At 45.7% G+C, this 20,394-nt stretch overlaps 1 protein-coding gene across 3 annotated transcripts in view; it reads right to left on the reverse strand.

Annotated features, from left to right (window-relative positions):
- Window positions 1-20,394, reverse strand: part of EGF (epidermal growth factor) — a 775,649-nt gene that overhangs the window by 251,873 nt on the left and 503,382 nt on the right. For all 3 annotated transcript variants that reach the window (XM_069630734.1, XM_069630733.1, XM_069630732.1), the window contains one exon: window positions 9,355-9,513. In XM_069630734.1, coding sequence (XP_069486835.1) covers window positions 9,355-9,513 — 159 coding nt within the window. The remainder of the gene's footprint in view (window positions 1-9,354; window positions 9,514-20,394) is intronic.

Raw genomic sequence — 20,394 nt, forward strand, 5'->3', positions numbered from 1 at the left:
TTTGACAGCCTGCTGTTTGTTCTGTCTGTGGGCATTATTTTTAGCCGCCCAAGGCTGGTTCCTCTGAAAGGGCTGCTCCCCTTTTTTGGATTTATCATTGTAATGGGCTTTGCTTACTTGCGAATTTTTGCTATTTTTGGAAGAAGAATGCATGGTATCTTCTTCCTGGGGAGGTTTGGCGTTGAGGCTGTATAAATCGTTCTGGACTTCATCCCACTCAATGGCCAGCCTTTCTGACATGCTCCTCCTAAATCTGATGTCGTATGCAAGCCATGTCTTCCCCCTCTGTGTTACTTTTACTTCCCTTATTTTATCAACGTATGCCGAGATCTTCCTACCATCCATGGGGAATTTTTCTTCATACATTTTTGCTAAGATGGCAAAGGCCTGTAACCAGTTGTCCCAGTTTTGTTCGACCTGGGCGTTTCTGGCAATAGCTTTTTCTTCTATTTTTTTGGGATCTCTGAAAGCGTCTTTCCCCTTGCGCTGGGCTTCTATTAGGGAAAAGATTTCTATAAATTCTTTGGCCCATATGGCTTCTTTGATTGTGTTATCAATGTTCCATGCCAGGCATCTTTTGTATCTATTTAATATCTCTGTTTGAAAAGATTTCATTTTTTGGTCTAATTGTGCATTACAGATTGTTACACTGTCAGTTGTATTGCTGCCGGGTTTCCCTGTCGCGCCCGTGTTGTCTGTGCCTGGGGTTGCCCATGCTTTTAGGGCACGTTCTGAATCTGTTGCTGGAGTTGTGGAGGCTGTTGTATTTATAGCTGTGGGCGCTATTGGCAACTGCTGTATTTGTTGTGGCGGGATTGCTGTAGGTAGTGTTACGGGTGGGTTGGCAACCGTTATTGTAGGTTCTATTGCGATGGTAGGGTTTGAGGCCCCAGATTCCCTTGTGGGCGGTGTCTGTTTCCCACTTATTTCTACCATTAGTTGCTGTAATTCCGCTACATTCTCACATAGTTTTGACAATTTTTTGGAACCTTTTCTGGTGCCTTCGAATATTTTTCTCCTTTTTAATGGTGCAGAAACCTCCTCCTGGCTGGGTGGGCTGGTAATTCCTTCCCTGGTTAGGCTGTACATGTTTTTCATGCCAATCCGTAGTGCTCTGCTGCTTCAATGGCTGCTAGCAATTGTGGTGATTTGGGCTTCTGCACCGGTGTTGGGGGTACCCGTGCTTTCCGTTTGGGCCCCATGTTCGTCTATGCCTGCTATAGGAAAAGGAAAAAGGTTTTATCAAGGGGTTAAACTGTTGTTATCGGTGAGTTCTCTGCGCCTGTTCTATTTGTTGCCGTGTTGGGTAACTGTTGACTGGTGCCTTCTTGACGGGGTTCAGAAAATTGGGCAGCCCCCGACTTGATTTACTGGATTTAATTAATTGGTTTCGCTTGTGAGGTCACCCTGCAATATTACAGAAATGATTTTAAATCTGCAGTGTTTGGGCCCGCCGAGCTTGAAACTGTGTTCGCCAGCTCTGCGTGGCTGTCAAGAAAAGACGAGCTCCCGGCTCTCCGTGCTACCAAGCTGGCTTGTGACTCTGCCCGAGTTTAAAACTGGCTTGTGTTATCTTGCCCTGCCTGCCTTATAACGCGGGGTTTCCGGTACACTGTAATAAAATGTATCTCTTCCGGACATAAATGTCTATTTTTCCTCCTTCGCAGCCCCAGAGCGGTGGCTCACCTGTAAGTTGTTGAATCGGAAGCCGTCCGCGCCGTGCTGTTCGAGTACCACTCTCTCCTTCGTTCGCACTGGTTTTAGGGATGATTCCGCAGCACGCGTCTTTGTTTGTTTTGTTTTGGACACGCTTGCCGCTCGCTTTTCCTTCTATGCCGAAAATGTTGAAGTTGACAGCGTCCGCGCTGCCGTTCGGTTGTAACATCTTCCTTCGTTAAGGCTGCATTGCAATTGCTTTGAACAGTACAATGTTCAGGAAGGAAAAAGACACTGCGATGTACAGCGAACTTCAAAGATTTGCTAAAGAAGCAAGAAGATTTGGAAGACACTGAGTAAACAGTGAACCTCCTGTTTGCGTGGGTCCCCGTTCAGGGTCCACAAACAGATTACTCTGTTTTACTCTGAGCATGCTGCTCTCATTTATAGGACCCAGGGAGGCCCTGGGTCTTTGTTGTGTATGTGGTGGGGGCTGCTGTTGTCGCATCCCCCGGCCGGATAGCCGACTGTCTGACCCCCTAGTGGGGGCAGATCTTTTGAACCTGGGCCCTGACTGACAGTTGTTTTCCTTATGGCGCTTAGCACCTTGCTGTTTGGAGGAAGGGTGCGATGACTGTTCGCACCTTACCCTTCCATGGCTTTTGTGCTGCCGAGACTGCGTGTCTCGGTAGCTGGGGGGAGGAGAGGAGCAGGCGCGGGGAGGTTGGGGCTGCCCCTCTCCCAGCTGCCGATGGTAACAGCAGTTACCCTGCCTCGCTTGTGGATGCCTATGCAGCATTGCCCAGAACGTTGGTTTAATTCTGTTGCAGACAAACACACCAAGATTTCATCAGTGGATGCAGAGGCTCAGGAAGACGATTTGGAGGGTTTGGCCAAATGGGCCCATCAGAAATGTGGGCACCTTGGAGAAAAGGCTACTATCAGGTGGGCACAAGCTCGAGGAATTGGTCTTCCTTTAGAAATAGTGAAAACAATCATTTTGCAATGTCCCGTGTGCCAACACCAATTACATAGACCTATACCCCAAATTGTTCGAGGCACATTAAGAAGAGGAAAATTACCAGGTCAAATTTGGCAAATTGATTATATCGGTCCCATGCCAATCAGCAGAGGTTGTCAGTATGCATGCACTATTGTGGATACAGACTTGGGATATTTGATGGTTTTGCCATGCAAACATGACACCCAACTGAATACCATCAGGTTGTTAGATCAGATCATATTACATTATGGAGTGCCTTTGCAAATTCAAAGTGACAATGGGTCACATTTCAAAGGCAAACTAATCCAGGAATTTTGTCAGGAAAAGAGCATTGAGTGGGTGTACCACATCCCCTACCATTCAGCTGATGCAGGGTTAATTGAACGCATGAATGGGTTATTGAAAGAACAGTTGCGCAAATCTGGAGATGGCAGTTTGGCAGGCTGGCGTGATCATGTGTTTGATGCGGTGCAAGTATTAAACAATAGGCCTGTATATGAACATGAAACTCCTTTGATGCGATTAATGACTCCTACTTTGCAGGTTCAACCCAATTCAGTCAGAGAAACACTATTATACTGGGAAATTACTCCAGGTTCTTTAGCTACCTATCGAGCAACTCCAAAGTCAGCAGGGGTAGACTTGCATTCCAATGAAGAAATCAGATTAGATCCAAGAGGAATAGTTGTAATTGAAACAGGAATTGGAGTACAGATTCCCCCAGAGCATATGGGATGGATTGCCCCTAGATCTGGCCTAGCATTAAAGGGAGTTCATGTGTTGGGAGGGGTAATTGATGCTGATTACCAGGGCAAGATTAAAGTCATCCTAATGAATAGTGGGGATCAATTGTTGTCAATCCACAAGGGTGATCGAGTGGCCCAATTGATAGTCATTCCCATTAAATAGTCCATGATTAAGAAGCGGGAGCCTCCTACAGTGTTAACTACCTGTGGGGACCGCGGTTTTGGTTCTTCAGACAGTATGTTACCGGGTGCAAAGGTGTGGGTGGAAAAGCCAAGTGGCCCACCAGTGCCCGCAGATGTCATTGCATCAGACAAAGATCAAGTAGTTTTACTTATGGAGCCTGGTAGAAAGAAATGGCAATATGTACACGCAGACAAATGTTACCTGAGAGAGTGATGTGCAACACTGATATCTCTTGTCTGGGTTTGCTTTGTAGATCCTGTGTCTGGTTGGTGTAACTGTGGCACTAAATGGACTCCATTTGGGCGAGTTAAACAGTCTGCTGCTACCAATGAAAAATGTCACATCTGTGCCAGTGATCAAGGGGATACTGATAGTGATGAATAATGTTGTCCCCAAGCAGCCTTATGCCAGTGCCGAAAAGCCAGCCAGACAGAAGACATGGATTCGTGAAATGCGACAAACACATCAGGAGGCGGTGAAAACAACCTTGATGCCAGTCGTGCCAGACGCGATCGTAGGAAGGCGAAAACACTCTCCTATGATTACCCAAGAAGAGAATATGTGGATTTATCTGGCACAGCAAGTACTGAACATATCACACTTTTGTCTTACTGATGTGCCTAATGCTGAAGCTTTATTGACTACGTGTTTAGTAGCAGTGCCAACGCCTGTTCCGGTTTTAAAGCATATCTTCGGCGTCACACACAACGATTCTTTAGTTCAAGACTCAGATATTAGACAATCTTTTTCAGTTTACGAATACTGTCGGTTCTGCCAAGAGACCGACCGTAAATGGAGAAATTTGACACGTGTTATTACTTACAATATAACTCAAGGTGATGTATGTTATGTTATGACCTGCAAGGCACAAGAAATTGGCAAATGCTGCCAAATAGAGTTGACCAATCAGCGCAATTATACGATGTTCGAGAGGCGACTATGTTCTCAAGTATCACGCAAATGCACCAGTGTTAATAACACTATGTCCTGCAATCATACAGTGATAACTGCTAGTCACTTGAATCATGTGAAACTTCCAACAGGGTGGCTCTTTTCATGTGGTAACATTACATACACTTATATTCCTGCTAACATTTCTGGAGGTCCATGTGCTTTAACTCGATTAGGACTAATGATGTTTACTTTACACCCAGCGATAACTCCAGGTAAAAGGTCAACTTTCGAATCTGTATGTCTATCTCCTGACTGTGATTCACATGTACATTTGTTATCCGAAGCTGAGGTTCTAGCATTAACCCTTTCATTGGTGGGAGTTTGGGGTTTAGCTGCTGGAGGTTATAAATCTTTGATGAAATTAGCATGTTTAGTAGTCAAAAGTCTTAATCATACTTCACAAGCTTTAGAAGAATTACTCCTTGATAGTCAAGTTATTAGAAAAGCAACTTTACAGAACAGAGCTGCTGTAGATTATCTATTGCTAAAACATAATTTAGGGTGTAATGCATTTGAAGGTATGTGTTGTTTCAACTTAAGTGACCATTCACGATCTATTGAAAGTCATATTCGAGGTTTGAGGGAACTCATTTCTCAAGTGTCTCAAGATCATAATAGAAATTGGTGGGATTGGTTATTTTCATGGATACCTGATATTGGGGGTACACTACGTTACATTTTTGCTTGCATTTTTATTATTTCGTAGGTTTCAGAGACCGGTTCCTGTGCCACCAGGGTATGGAAGGTAAATATCCAAGGGTGGAATTGTTATGCTTGATCTAAAATGGCACTGGTGCGCAATGTATTCTGGGAGCGCTCGGAGCCATGATGGATATTTACTTCATACCACGGTGAAACGCTGCACACATTTTGCTGAGTGTAAGATTCACGGTGCCGAAAAAAAACCAGAAAACCATGCCGAGAAAAGCATGCTTTCCAAACCTGGTATGCGGTAAAGGACAGTTCTGCTGGGAAAGCTAACGTTGTTATGGTTTGCTGTTCTCCGTGGAGCGTGTTTTTAGAGAAGGGAGGCACTGTGCTTCTTGGGGGGAGCTCTCGATTGACCCAGCTGGCAACTGACGGCTGTTCCTCAACTGCGCAAGTGCAATTTCCAGAAGGTTCGAGAATTGACTCCCCTTTGTGGAGTGTGTATATATGCGGAAGCCCGGAAGTGGTCAGGTGAGACTTCAGCCGGAGAAGGACGCTTATGTCCGGCCTTCCTGTGAGCTGTGGTACTCTCGGCCTGGCTGTTCCCGTGGTCTTCCAGCCGTTTCTGGGCGAGATGAGGAATTTTGTTAGGCTCACGGTGATGTATTTCCTTTTGAATTCTTTATTTCTTCTGTGATTTATGTCCATATTATTTTTGTGAGTTATTTCTATGTATTTCTGAGCTTTGAATAAATAGCCGTATAAGAGCTGATTATCTTCTCAGAGTGCGTGGCTGTGAGTTATTGCATCTGTCTACGCTCAAAGTATTTGCTCTGTATGTAATTGCATTGGTGATTTATGATTGTTCCGTGCACTTTGGGGGAGAGCAATACAACGGGTGAAGATGGCAGGGTACGCATTGGTTGGCGAATGGGTGAAACACCAAAGAGAGATGCGGCCAAAGATAGGGGGTGAAGTGGAGACCCCACCCACTCAAGAAGTTCAGACTAATAGGGGCAATGGACCAGAGGAGGCAGCAGTGGACAGGCTGCACCGATGCGTGTGTGGGGATTGATGGTAGTACTGCATTATTGAAACTACTCTGGCCATTCGTGCCTGTACAATGCCAAGGAGAGGACAACTTTTAGGTGAACCATTTCTAAACTTGTGCCTTACTTATAAGAGGCCATGTGTATGTCCATTATCTCCAGTCTTCGGATTAAAGCGCTATATAAACCTAATAAACATAAACATAAATCACATTAATATTTACAGCCAGGCTCCATAGTCAGGATACAAATGCTGGCACTGCCAATCATCCACTGGCACCCTTATTTCATCCCTTCTGACCTCAGGCATTACTGCTCTCACTGCTCCATTAACCTTGCTGGACTGATCACCTCCCCACACCAGTGTTATTCTGTATTTGCTTATACTGGGAGTCACCATCCACAGCAATATTTAAAGGAGCATTGGGAGACATCTTGTCTCTCAATGTTCTTTGAAATATTGATCTTTATGGTGGCCGCCAGTATAAGCAAATAGACTCTAGCCTCGGAGTTTGAGCAGCATTGCGCCTGGGATTGTGCCTGGGTTTGAGCAGCATCGCACCTGGGATTGTGCCGGGGGCTTTGCCCACATACAAGCTGATGTCAGTCTACTGCTAAAAGGCAGAGGTGTACACTGTGACAGGGGCCAGCCGCTATGAAAGGATTTCTAGAGAACTGTCATTGATTCTGTCAGCGTGTGATCATTTGCATAATCCAGCACTTAATCTTGCACAATCCCACGGAAGTGAGAGCGCACACTTATAAACAAAGGGGGACAAGCAGGGCAAATTGCGGGCACCACGGAGGCCTTCAATGAGTTGCTGCTGTCTGGGAACCTCATCAAGGAAGCAGTCGGACACCTTCAGATGGCAGTTTCCTGTGGAGCCTCTGAAACCGTACAGTGTCTGCTGGTGGGGGGCTGGCGAGGAGCACAATGACGCACTCCAAGGCTCCAAAAGAGTGCAAAACTGTGCATGGCTTTGCAAGTATCCTTGCCAGCAGAGGTAACAGTGGCGCAATGGGCCCAGTGGCAAGCCATTGATGTGTGTATCTGGGTGGATGATCGCAGCCCAGTGACTAGAGGGTGAGGGGCACCCATGTTTTCAGCACCGCTGCCTGCTCGGTTGCTTTGTTTACAGTTGCATGGGGGGTTTGGGGTGGAAGGAAGTGAATTGTTTTGGGAACACTGGGACGGGAGAAATCCTACTGCAATGTAAGGTCATGCTGGGAGGAGGGAGGGGTCTGATGTGACCCAGCCTGTTCTGAACCTGCCTTGTTTGCACAGCCGTTGGGGTGTAGGGCATGTTGCAGGAATGTTCCCCTGTTTTCCCAAGAACTCCTCTGCTCTGTGAATTATGAGAACTGGGTAATGAGCAAACAACCCGCTGCCAGCACACACGATCTACCCCCAATATGTCTGTCTCAGGGGCTCGCCTTCTGCTTTTACCAGAACCGCAGTAACCTCAGAGCCCTTTTGCTTGTGTGTGTGTTTTCTAAAAACTATGTAAAGCTATAAATGTGAATAGCCACATGTCGACTGTTCGAGGGATAGCCTTACCCAAGTGGAATGTGACCACAAATGAATGTCCACTGTGGGGCATTGTCCGCTTCTGATAATTATTTTTTAAATACACCAATGGATCTACAGCAGTCAGTAGGGTGCTAACTGATGTAATCACCCCTTTAATGTTTGAATGCTATTTTAAAGTGTGTTTTTAATTTGCGAAGTGTTTTTGTATTTGTATTTATTAAGTTTATATAGCGCCTACATAATTTTATTTATTAAAAAGGCAACTATTTGGCTCGGTATTCGGCCCCGGCCGAATACTTGGCCAACTATTTGGTATTCGGCCGAATACTTAGATCTATTATTTGGTACACCCCAAATTAAAAGACACAGATCCGCTGATTGTAGATCACTTGCTGCTAAATTGCCTGACCTCCCCCTCACCCACTGTTAGCTCCACCCTCTCTTGTATCTCCGCTTCCCTCGATGTGTCATTCATCCAATGACTTGTCAAGTGTTCCATTGCTTCCTGAAGCTAGGTCAGCCCTCAATAAATACCCTAATAATAATAATGATGACAAACTGGAAAATTGAGCATGCAGCAGAGGCTTCTGTTTGACCACACCTGTTTGGAAATCACAAACATCATGACCCAGGCACTGTGGTCCTATTCAGATGCACCCCAACAGCAGAGAAAGAAGAGCAGGTGCCACACAGAGGCGAGGACATATGGCCAGCAGACGAACGTCAGATTAAACAGGTGTGTGAGAGTTCACTGTTCCCATTATGGGCAGGCCACCTCTGATTAAAGAGCCAGGATGCACCAGCAAGGAGTTGAGGCACCTGTATGTAAAAAGGAGACATTAAAAGAAGTGTACACCTATGTGTGTGGGTGTCTGCGTGTCTTGGCGTGTGTAGCACAAACGTAGGGGCTTTGGGGCAGAACTGAGCTGTGTGAGCCACATTGGGAAGACATTGATAGCAAGAGCCAAAATGGCACAGTACTGGGGCATTAAAATAAAGTGCATTCTGATGATGAGCAATTTTTATAAAGATTTTGGGGCTCAATCCGAGTCGGACGGTCTCGTAAAAAACTGCCAGTATCAGAGGATACCGGAACTTTACCGGACCGCCCAACTATGGCTTTGCCAGTGGAGCACCTTGGCTTACCTCCAGCTAAAAGCTAGAGGTAAGGCAGGCGCCCTACCGGCAAACAAAGCCCTCATTACCAGCAAATCACCTCATGGAGTCCCGAGGGCCGGAAACAGTAACAGCCTTTGCCGGTATCCTGGTGGGTTTACCGCAGGATACCGGCAAGTTTGTAATGAGGCCGTTTATTCGGTTGAGAGCCTCCTCTAATGTTTCCCTCCTCCGAATGTTGCTGCGGCTGCTGCTCATGCTAAAATAGTGAAGAACATTTAAACTCCATCACTTTCAAAAGTCACAATCCGCCAATGTTTGGGAGTAATATAAAAACACACAGATTGAAGATAATCTTGACCATCACAGCACACATACCATCACAATTGTGTTGGGAAAGGGCTTACATTGAAAAGGTTCTCAAATAGGGACCGGGACAAATATGCACCTGGGAAACGGTGCCGTACCTGACACTATGATTTCTGCCACCAGGTCCGGTTTAGTGGGCAGCTCTTGCCTGTTCTCCGCTCTCCTGACAGGGGCGCCACTTGGCTGATTGATGAAATGGGGCTCCAAAGTGGCTGCTCTGTTCTGCAGCGATTCATTCATCAGTAAATTGGGAACTCCTGAAATAGAACAGAACGAATGAAATCAGTCTAACGTTTGAGAAGCAAAACTACTCCTGATGCAGTTTAAACGAGACAAGTGAACGCTTAATTTCTCCTCAGAGTTGTTCGTTTTCTATTGGTCTTTTGCCAGAGGCATGTGCAAGAAACAGGCAGAAGGGATTTTTTAGGGACCAGTGCTGTGTCAGAAATGCAGTGAAAGGAGGTTTACAAACAATGTAGCACAAATGATTCAAAGGGGGTCACTTTATATAAAATACAAATGCCGTAAAGGTCAACAATTACGTGCTGTGGGACCCCCCTGCATGCAATGTTCTACTTGTGTAAGGCGCTGTGCCAAAGTGAAGAGTAACACAACGCAAAATCGCCTTTAGTCTGCAGTTTCCCCTGCGCCATCTGTAATTACGCTCTCCAGATGGAATCTGCCAATGGGTGGAACCCGCTTGCTTTTAGCAGGTGCTAAACAAAGACAGATTCCATAGGAGCCCATTCATTTTATACCCGCATGAACATCTCATACAGACGTAAAACAAAGTACACTTCCAAAAGAGAGAAGGGAAGCAGGGCGCCTGGCTTAATTCCACTTCATATCCATTATTCCCAAAGAAAACAAATGAAAATGGGCTGAAGCGGTGAACGAAGGCAACAAAGCATTACTTCTCCTACTCACGCCTTCGTTTACCACACACACCCCATTATAAAATGAACCTCATGTGGTGCCGGATCCCGGGCATTCAATTTTCAACATTTACAAGGCAAAGTGAAAGCAGGCAAACATCATATGACTGTTCACTTTTTCTCTTATTTGTAAATGTTGCCTGCAAATGATGCTTTGCTATAAGAATTTCAAATGAACTCCAATGGAATATGCATGCTTTCGGCAGGTGCTAAATACAGGCTGATGTCATAGACATCCTTTTTACGCCAGCGAGCCAGGTCAGAAAACAAAGGCAAGTAATGAGAGCAAATAATCATGGGATAGGATTTAGCATCCGATAACTATTAGATGGTGAAATAATGCAATGCCTCCCAGTGGGAGTCACTGGCATGCTTCAGGGAGATGCTCTGCGTCATAATTCTGAAGGGCGTCATGGAAAGAGACATGGTCACCTCAGGTTCCCTTCATGATCCTTCGTTCTTCCAAGTCGCACGGACCTTTCACCAAAATAACTTTCCAACCTTTCCTCCTACCTTCCACGTACCCACACACCAACATTATGGTAAAGAAGTCACATGGCAGCTTTATGGGTTTCATTGAAATTCAGATATTTCTTAAAATTTTTACTAACGTGCGTGGACTCTCCCACAATCATATAATCATAATAATGTATTAATCACATTTACAAAGTGTAAGGCATCAATGGGGTCTCTTGGTGCCAGCTGGCAGATGGGAGAATACAGCAGAGAGGAGAGTTACTGGGCAAAAAAGCATGCCTTGAAGCAAGGTGATTGCCGAAGGCCCGAAGAGTCTGAGGGAGGAAGTTCCGGAGGCAGGGAGAGAGGATGGAGAAAGCACGGCTTCCAATCTAAGCCTTGCAGCTCTGTAAAATCTGTGAGATACTGTGAATGAGGAAGACGTCTCGGCAAAGTGTAGTCAGTCATTTCTTTGGATGTGAAAGGGGGGGCTTTGAGGGTGTAAGGTTTGATGAACGATAAAGAGGGGCTTCCAATTGGATTCATATATCCACATCAAGCAGTGCAGAGAGGCCAAAGCGGGGGAGATTTGATACCATCTCTGGAGGGAATCTGTGAAGTAGGCGGGTCAGAGAGTTTAGGATTCTGTGGAGCTTCTAGGCGAGAACAGAGAGAATGCCAAGCAAGAGATGGTTAGCATAATTGAGACTGCAGGAGATGAAGCCGTTTACAACAGAAATATTTTTTAGGAGCATCAAGTTAACCAGGGCTAACTTGAGAGTCAGGGGTGGACTGGGAACCAAAAGAGGCCCTAGAAATAATTTTCAAAGTAGCCCCATATCACACATTTTCAGCAAGCCCAAACCTTTGACTATGGGAACATTTGGAACTACCACACAAAAGAGGCCCAGGGTGCAGAGGCCCACCAGGACATCTCCAGAGTTCCCTATAGGCCACTCCAGCCCTATTGAGAGTGCAACAGTGCAAGAAGAAAGAGCTCATCGCTTGGTTGGCTTGTGGTGAAAGAGCAGAATGAACATCTTCTGAATTCAGATGAAGGCTAATGAGGACGGACACAGGATGGGGCAGACGACTAACTGCAATGTTTAACGTGAAGGGTGAGGACAACGGCTTAGGTCCTGCCTCAGCTTAACTGCATGGCATCTTGGAATGGAGGGTTCCATGAATTTTGAGACGGCATGAGCAGTGAAGGGAGAGTTATTATCCAGTCTGAGAAGAAGGTGGGCACTGTCCCCTCGAAGTAGAAGGTGAGTCTGAATTAGACAGGCAAAGGTCCCTATGTCAATGCTTAAAAGAAAGACAGGAGACTATTTCCATTAAGGGACTGAACAGCCTAGGTACAGTGGCATCGATAGGAATAGTGGGAGATATTCAAGAGGAAGGGGGCGACCCAAGAGAGCACCAAGGCCCATACTCACAGCTGACTCTACATGAGCAGGAAGGGTGAGGAGGTGAAAGGCTGTGGAGAGGACCAACAGGATTACGTTATTAGCACAATTATTGCCAAAAATTGCTTCTTGAGTTGTGAGGCACAGAGACGATTAGGCCAGACAGACAAGTGCATCTTTTGGGGAAACCAAGGAATGTAGCCTGGAAGTAACCACATGCTGGTCCATACTATAAATCTGAATATGGTTTTCAAATATGTTTTCCTGAATTCTTTGGGCATCTGGTCAGCATTTTACTTGTTTCCATAGACTCTTCTGTTTACTGTTTTCTATCATCTTAGATATTCTTCATTTATATGACAGTGTTTAACATAAAGAGCTTTTGTGGCAAGTTGATCATTGCATTTTTAGAAAATTGAATAAAACGCCTTAACGTTTACAATTGGTTCTCCAGGTGACACATGAAAAATCTAGTAGATGCTATGTCAACGCATTTTTTTAAAGTTCTCTGGGGAGACCAGCTACTTTACTATCTGTCGCTCGTACTGATTTTTGAGAAGCATTCGGGTGCCTCCACTAAAAATACTCATCTGCCGTTACTGACCTTGAAGATTTTACAATGCCAATAACCGCTCGAGAGACACCCGCACCTTGGCACCGAAAGCTGCCGGTGCCTCTAGCACTAGTAAAATTACTATGTGCATATGGGAAAATAATAATTTTACTGGCCACATACTGTGGTAGCTGGTACATGTGGGTACCCGGGGCCACCCCCTTGTTTATACCCTAGGTGAAAGGTTTTCATTAAAAACATGACACTTTCACCTAGTGTGGCGCACCCATTAGACATGATAATCAATCGCATTGTGCATGCATGGTGGGCTGAGCCTGCCAGGGAGTTTGGCGTGGCCTGTACTTCTTCAAGGAACTTGGGTGGGGCGCCTTCAGCAGGACTTACAGAGGCGTTGGGGCTACATTTTGTGTTACTTGCATTTGATCAATTGTTAGGGCAAATAGCCGCATTGTGACACAAGCCCTTCTTCCTTCAGTCCCAGCCTAATTTACTCTTACACATGAATTCGGTTGGAAGCCCAATTGCACTGGAAAAATGTAAATAGCCCATCAGTCTGTCCGCTGCATCTCTATTCGAATCTGTCCATCTGCGCACTTCCTGCTGAGCCCTACCTAATATTGCAGTATTCCATTCCCGAGAGAGACCCCTTGGGCACGGCTGCCAATTGAGGCAAATGAAAGCAATAAGTCAACGTGAGATCTATATCAGGAAGTGGCCATGTGCGCGCCAGAGAGCAGGCAAGAGTTCATTTTGGACAGCGACCAGGCCGCGCGGAGGGATCTAATATTAAAAGCAGAGCCTGCAGTGGCCATAACTCAGTGCAACGGTTCAGGCATCTAGTTGTCTGCTAAGCCCCAGCTTGACAAGCAGGACAAAGGTAGCACAGATGGATCTGTCCGCGTGGGTTTATTTTGTTGTTGTCACTATTTAAATAGGGAGGAAGACTGGCGCGCTGACAGAGAGGGATTATGGCGGCTTCAGTCATGCCACCTTCCTTCATCCAGCTGTCACCGGAAAGGCCGCGTGGGTGTGTTGTTCCACTGTAGGTGCTGGGGAAGAAAAGTCAGTCGCGTACAGTGAGCAGGAATGCCGAAACCTGAAACCCGGAGCCAGGCTCGTGCAATGCAGGCCAGGAGGGTGGCATCTTGACGAACGAAAACAGTGTAACTCATCAAAGGCCTCTGAACGACACAATGGCATCAGTTTTCGGGAATGCTCGCGCTGGAGGCTGTGCCCGTGTGTCTGCTGTGACGCATTTTTTTTAAAAAAAAATGTGCGAGGCGAAATATGCTTTCATCGATCCGCTTCATGACAGTCCAGACAAACCTTGTGACACGGGGGTAAAGGGCAGACGTAAAGTCCAACTATGAGGCTGGGTACCTCCTTGAACACAATGCCAAACCTTGTGACACGGGGGTAAAGGGCAGACGTAAAGTCCAACTATGAGGCTGGGTACCTCCTTGAACACAATGCCAAACCTTGTGACACGGGGGTAAAGGGCAGACGTAAAGTCCAACTATGAGGCTGGGTACCTCCTTGAACACAATGCACTGGAGATCCGAGGGCAGCTTCAGGCACAATAAATGAATGCAGGAATGTTTTCTTTAATATATAACTTGTTCTTTATACATCACCAACTCAATCTAGAAAGTAGAGAATCTGTATTATGGGAAGCTATTGTTCACTATGCAGAGGTGCCAACTTTTAAATGTACTGGGTACAGGGTACAGGGCACTTATCCTTATGGCACATCTTTTGACCCATGGGAAGTGACTTCACAGGGCATAACATTACAGGAAGTGACATCACAGGCTAATGCCTGTGGGGCAACACACCGGTTTATAGCCTGTTGACAGTTTGCTATCCACCACAACTAAAAAGTGATGGATAGAAGGTTTTAAAGGTTCTAAATGATAACCGATAGCAATCCTTTTGGCAAACTTACATCCCACACATTGGTGGCAGGACTAAGATTGTTTTTCAACTGTCAGGTCCCCGTCTGCAATGGGGCTGAACGGATAAAAAACCATGGTGTGCAGGGCTGCCCAGAGCCATGCTAGTGGTCATGATTAATCAAAGTCTTCCAATCATCAATCACTTTTGTAGTGCAAAGAGGCCACCCAACCGGAAGAACTTGTGCTATCTAAAAAAACAGTTTATATTGCAATGCAACACATTTTGTTTTTAATTTGAGACCCCCTACAAAATTACATTCCTAATATATGAAGCCTGATTTATCAGCTGTCCACAATTAGGTAAATCCACAGGAGTTCATTTGACAATAATATGTCTGCTCCCTATTTCACTGACAGACCTGCTACTGTGACCTGTGTGCAAACTGTGGGTCACAAGTTTGCATCCTGGAGGTACCTGATAACTGTAATCCTTAGGAGGCTGATACAATGAGTAGCATTGAGTTAGCTCATGCCCTCCAGTCTGGGCAGGCACAAGCAATCAGCAAGCAGAGCTGCTGGTGGGCCTAAGCCCTAGGGAAGCTTTCCACAGGAATCACAACAGGCAAAAGGGGGAGCAGCAGGTGCCACCATCATGTCCTGCCTGGCAGCAGAGGGGAGAAAAACGAAAAGGGGAGGGGAGAAAAACGAAAGCAATGAAAGACACATGTACTCCATGATGCAGTATTTACGAATACAAAGAAGAATGAAATGTTCACTAGTCATTTACTGTAAATACGCTCAAACGCAAGGTAGAAAGAATACATAGAAGCTTGCTTATGAGAGGTACATATTCAATGTTTAGGACTACCATCAGAACAAGATGGACGATGGCTCATGTCAATCAACCCAACTACGTCAAAATGCGAGCCCAGAGTTTTAATGATGAAGAAGCTATTTTCCTTGCGAAATAGGGGATTGCATTGGCTTTGAACCAAGGATACTATTTTGAGAGGTGAAGGAAAAGCACAAAGGGAGTCTATGAGCAGACCATTTGCAAGGACATATTTCCCAAAGATTCGGAGGAACAAGAACATTTACTGATGCCAAATATTGGATGATTAAAAGGCATAGGGTCAATATGAGATGGAGTGAGCAAGCCTCGAAAGGCTAAAAAGAGAACTGCACCTAGCAAAAGTTAGATCAAATAAGGTCAAAAGCACTGTCAATTTGGACGATTTCACGGTCTTGCAACATGTGACGAAGAGTTTGCAAACATGGGCTATTCATTAAGCTTAGGGCTAAGAAAGTAGTGTACCTACATTCTCTCCAATGTCCCGAAACAATGCAGACTGTCAAGGTCAGTCTTCAAACAGAAGACACTGGCATGAGGCCTACCAATGAGAGTGTCAAGGATGGCACTCTGTCAAGTGTGGCCCAGGGCCCCCAGGTAGGGTTTGGGTGGCTGTGCTGATGTAAGGTGACAGATAAGTACACACACAGCAGGGAACTCAACAAGAAAGAAAAGTAGGCAACTCTAGTTGTGAACAGCAAGGGGCAGGAAATAAAAAGATACAAACTGTATTCCCTCTTGGGGTGTATGCAGAAATGGAAGAGTGTTCCACGGACCTTTGGAAACTCCAGCCTTCTGCACAGATTACTATTACAGGGGCCCACTCTGTCTGCTCATAGATGGGAACAACAGCAGTGGGTGTCTGTAACACAGAAAACGCGACAAGGGAAGAGGCAGAGGTTGCCTGCTGGAAACCAACAGTCAAGCTCTGTACAAAGGATCAACATAAGACACAAGGGAGACAAGAACAGAAATAACCAGGGAAAAGGAAGTCTAAGAGAAATCTAGCAGAAGGGAATGAAGGAAAAAACAGTACAATAAAAATGGGTAAACTAAAGGGGAGGGCAGAGGACTCAAGGAAGAGAAGGACAGGGATCAAGAACAAGGGGTTGCAAACAAGGAAGAGAGCAAGGGAGCAGCAGCCAGGAAATAGGGGGGCTGCAAACAAGGAAGCAGGGCTGCATTAACGGATGGCCCAAGGTGCAGAAAAACTGTAGTGGATTGCAGAGGACTGTAGTAGGCTGCAAGGCAGAGAGTCCAGAGGAGCAGGACTGAGAGCTGTAGTAGGTGGCAGACAGAGAGCCCAGAGGAGTAGGGCAGCAAGGAGCGAACCCAAAGGAACAGGGCGTCGAGGCAGGGAGACCAGAGGGTCAGGGCTGAAAGCAGAAGAGAGCAGGCTGCAAGGCAGAGAGCCCAGAAGGCTAGGGCTGAATGAGCGGAGTGTAACAGGGTGCAAGACAGGGAGCCCAGAAGGCTAGGGCTGTAGGCAGCAGGGTGTAGCAGGCTGCAAGGCAGGCAGCCCCGAAAGAGCACTGGATCAAAGCAGGAAAATGCAGCATCCGGAACAGCATACAAATTCGAGTCACAAGGCAAAAAGGGGCCGGGAAGACTCTTGATGCAAGAGACTGAGCTCCTGCAGGCAGCTGCTGAAAAAATGCAGCCCTGCCCTGTACTGAGGCAGGCTAATTGGCAGCACCTGGACAGCACACCTGAAGATAATCTGCCTCCTCCCTCTCTGGTCCTGCGATGGTGGAAGCAGCACTGATTGCTAGGGCTTCTGGGGATTGTGGTTCCAATACAGACGAATGTGAATGGCTATGAATTGATAGCTGAAGCAAGGTGCATTATGGTACATGTAGTTAGCTGAAAATAGGAAAGTACCAATGTCATACAAATGGAAATTAATGACCAAAATGTGAATAGGGGTTGTTTAAAAAGTATTATGAAGATAAACGAGTACCATATCGTCCATGACGGTTGCCAATGCGTGCGCCAGTGGCACAGGCATGACAGAGAGAGGGTGGCCTATTTGGGAAACAAAAGGAAAGCTGGCGTATCTCCAACCACCTGGGTTTCGTTTCTATGTATGTGCTGCTAACAAGCCGAATATACAAGGTTGGATTTGGGTTGCCAACCAATTAAAATATCCTGCCATGCACTTTTACATACAATGTTGCAAAGTATTAGTCTGCTGCCACATTTTCTGCTATGATGAATAGCCTAATCCATGTGATTAGAAGTAGCTCAGGGTGTGTCTTACAGAACAGAGACCACCAATGAGGGACTAACACGTGTATTTCCTATATGTAGACATGATCCCCTAATCCAATCCCACCACTCGATGGATGACATAGGATGACGTCATAGATGATGCATATAGCATTATATAAACTAGAACCAAATGATAAGATAGTGTGATCTTGCATGAGTTGAATTGATGAGTGTTTATTCACCTGCTTTACTTCTTGAGATTATGGCAGTATTTTACCATCTCCTTTGAGTCTGTCCATTTATTGGGTCTGAAGTATTTTCCTGGTAATTCCATCTAGCACAACACATGCTTCAAGGTGCTAAAGCACATTCACACTTCAGATAATCACTTCTAGGATGTCCCATTTGGGCAGCCAAGTTGCTTCACACTGCATATTTCCATGCTGCACATTTAGTTGTCCTGGCTAAAGGACTGGATATTTAGCAAGCTCTCACAGATCATTTTACATGGGCTATTTCAAGATGCCTTTAATATGCATGTGTGACAACTTAATTTGGTTTTAGCAGGTGGCTTGTTGATATGAATCACATGAACACAAACAAACGAAACATACAGTAAGTTACATCAACTGGTGGCTTTCAATTAGTAGTGAAGAAGAGGTGTAGCCAGGACTGTTTTAACAAGTGGGGTCTGAAGCTAATTTAGTTGTGCCTATGCCAAAACCACACCAAAGGAAGCCTGTAGAGGAAAGGGGGTTGTTTTCCCCCCAGAGATTATTTAGGGAAAATTGCAGATTGTAACTCTACTTGTTAGCTAAAATCCATCAGGCTATATATGTTATATTATTTTTTGATGTCTGACCCGATACTCTCTACCGATCTAGTTCTATTACAACTGCAAATGTTAAATAAAAGTTATTATAAAAAGAACACTCATCATGTTGTATCTGCCCTCAATGCCAGTATAAAAATAACATTCCAAACTAAGAAAACATGTCACTTCTGGCTGCACAAATTTCTTCACAGCTAACCCATGTAAGAACACTGATCATAATGGGATTGAACATAATTTCATGCAACAGTAAGAACATGTACAGGCTGTCTGCACCAATGCAGTACCCTCCCTCCAACCCCAGCCACTCCTCTACTTAGTAACTCTCATCAAGTGTGTTTTGACCAGAAATGCCAGTAAAACATGCCATACCACTGCAAGGAAAGGACCATGCTCTCTGCACCCATGCCCCCAGCCTTGCACACAGACACACACACATATGCATACCCATTCACGCGCTAATCATGAACCCATTCAGATTCTCTCTCAATCATTCATACGTGCACCCAGGACATCCACATTGCATTTTCATCTCATTCCCAAATGCACTCACTTATACACACCATTCAGACGGCACTATTATAAGCACACTTACAGACACTACCTCGGCTGCACGCATAGATACATATTTTCGTACTCATACATACACACATACAAAAATGATTTATTTAACCTATTTTCCACAATCTCCGGACTCAACGCAACACTTCCCCCTCAGCTACTCTGTCAGATTCCGACTCTTGCGCTGCAGGCAGAGAGGAACCAGGATGACATGTAATTTTATGTCTAATCATGTTTTGGCCATGCGCAAAGTAGCATATTTGAGCCATAGCCCAGCCTCTACGCAAATGCTTTAATATTTTGCGAAATGCAACCCACAAGATCAGCCTTAACAATGTTAAATTAAATGACATCCGTGTTCTTATGAGAGAAACTGGGACCAGCGCCAGTGACCTTGAAGCTGGAACACTATAGTCCTTTTCTATAAACAAAGCCGTTCACTGCTTACCAGGCTTTTCTGGGACGGGGCCAAGTGTTCCGATAAATAGTAAACAAGAGATAGCAATGTGAAAGAACTACTGTTCCTTCTCAACATTAAGTGGTCGGGCAGCTTTAAGCTACTGACAGATAGGGATGTGCTGAGCAGACTTTGGATAGTTTACACAAGCTAGATGATGTTCCCTCACCCCACTGGTACAGAGCAGGTGACATGACCATTGGCCGGGAACCCCAGATCCCGCACCATCAGGGAACGAGAGCATGGGGTAACACTACCTTTAATTGCCCCTTGGGGACAATACAACATGGAGGGCCCAGCTGGACTCAGTCCTGGCACCTTTGGCGCCAGGCTCATGATTAAATGTGCACTAGAACATTTTTATTTGGTTCAAGTACTTTGTTTTCCCTGCAGGGGCCTCCACGTGCATTCGGTCAGCCATGGCTGCTGGGGAGAGTCAGACTGCATGTGTAAGCATCCCTTAGGAGTGGCAGGGTGGGGCCAGTGAGTCAAGGCTAATGGGCATGGCCAGAGCTAGGCTATATAAGCCCGCTCAGCCCTGATGCACATGCTTCGTGTTATTCTGCTACTGCAGCGTAACCCTCACCACCGCCTAAGCACATCTTACCTTGTTTCCAGCTACAGCCTGAGCACATCTTACCTTGCTACCAGCTACCAGCCTGAGCGCATTTTACCTTGCTGCCAGCTACCAGCCTGAGCGCATTTTACCTTGGTTCCAGCTACCAGCCGCTGCACTTACCTTGGAATGTGCTTTCTTCGTCATGCATCAATGTTGACTCTGGCATTCATCATCCATCTCCAGACCTCCGGAAAGCAGCGCTCCAGCCCAATGTCATGACACCAAGAGCAATCCATCTGAAAACGGTGCCTGCAAGAGAAAAAGAGAAAGACAAGGTTAGAATTTGCTAAGACATTGCGTTTAAGGTCACGCTTTCACAAATCCTCGCGCTTAACCTTA

This window comes from Ambystoma mexicanum, chromosome 6q (genome assembly GCF_040938575.1).
Source record: "Ambystoma mexicanum isolate Mex_15411 chromosome 6q, UKY_AmexF1_1, whole genome shotgun sequence".
Lineage (NCBI taxonomy): Eukaryota > Metazoa > Chordata > Amphibia > Caudata > Ambystomatidae > Ambystoma > Ambystoma mexicanum.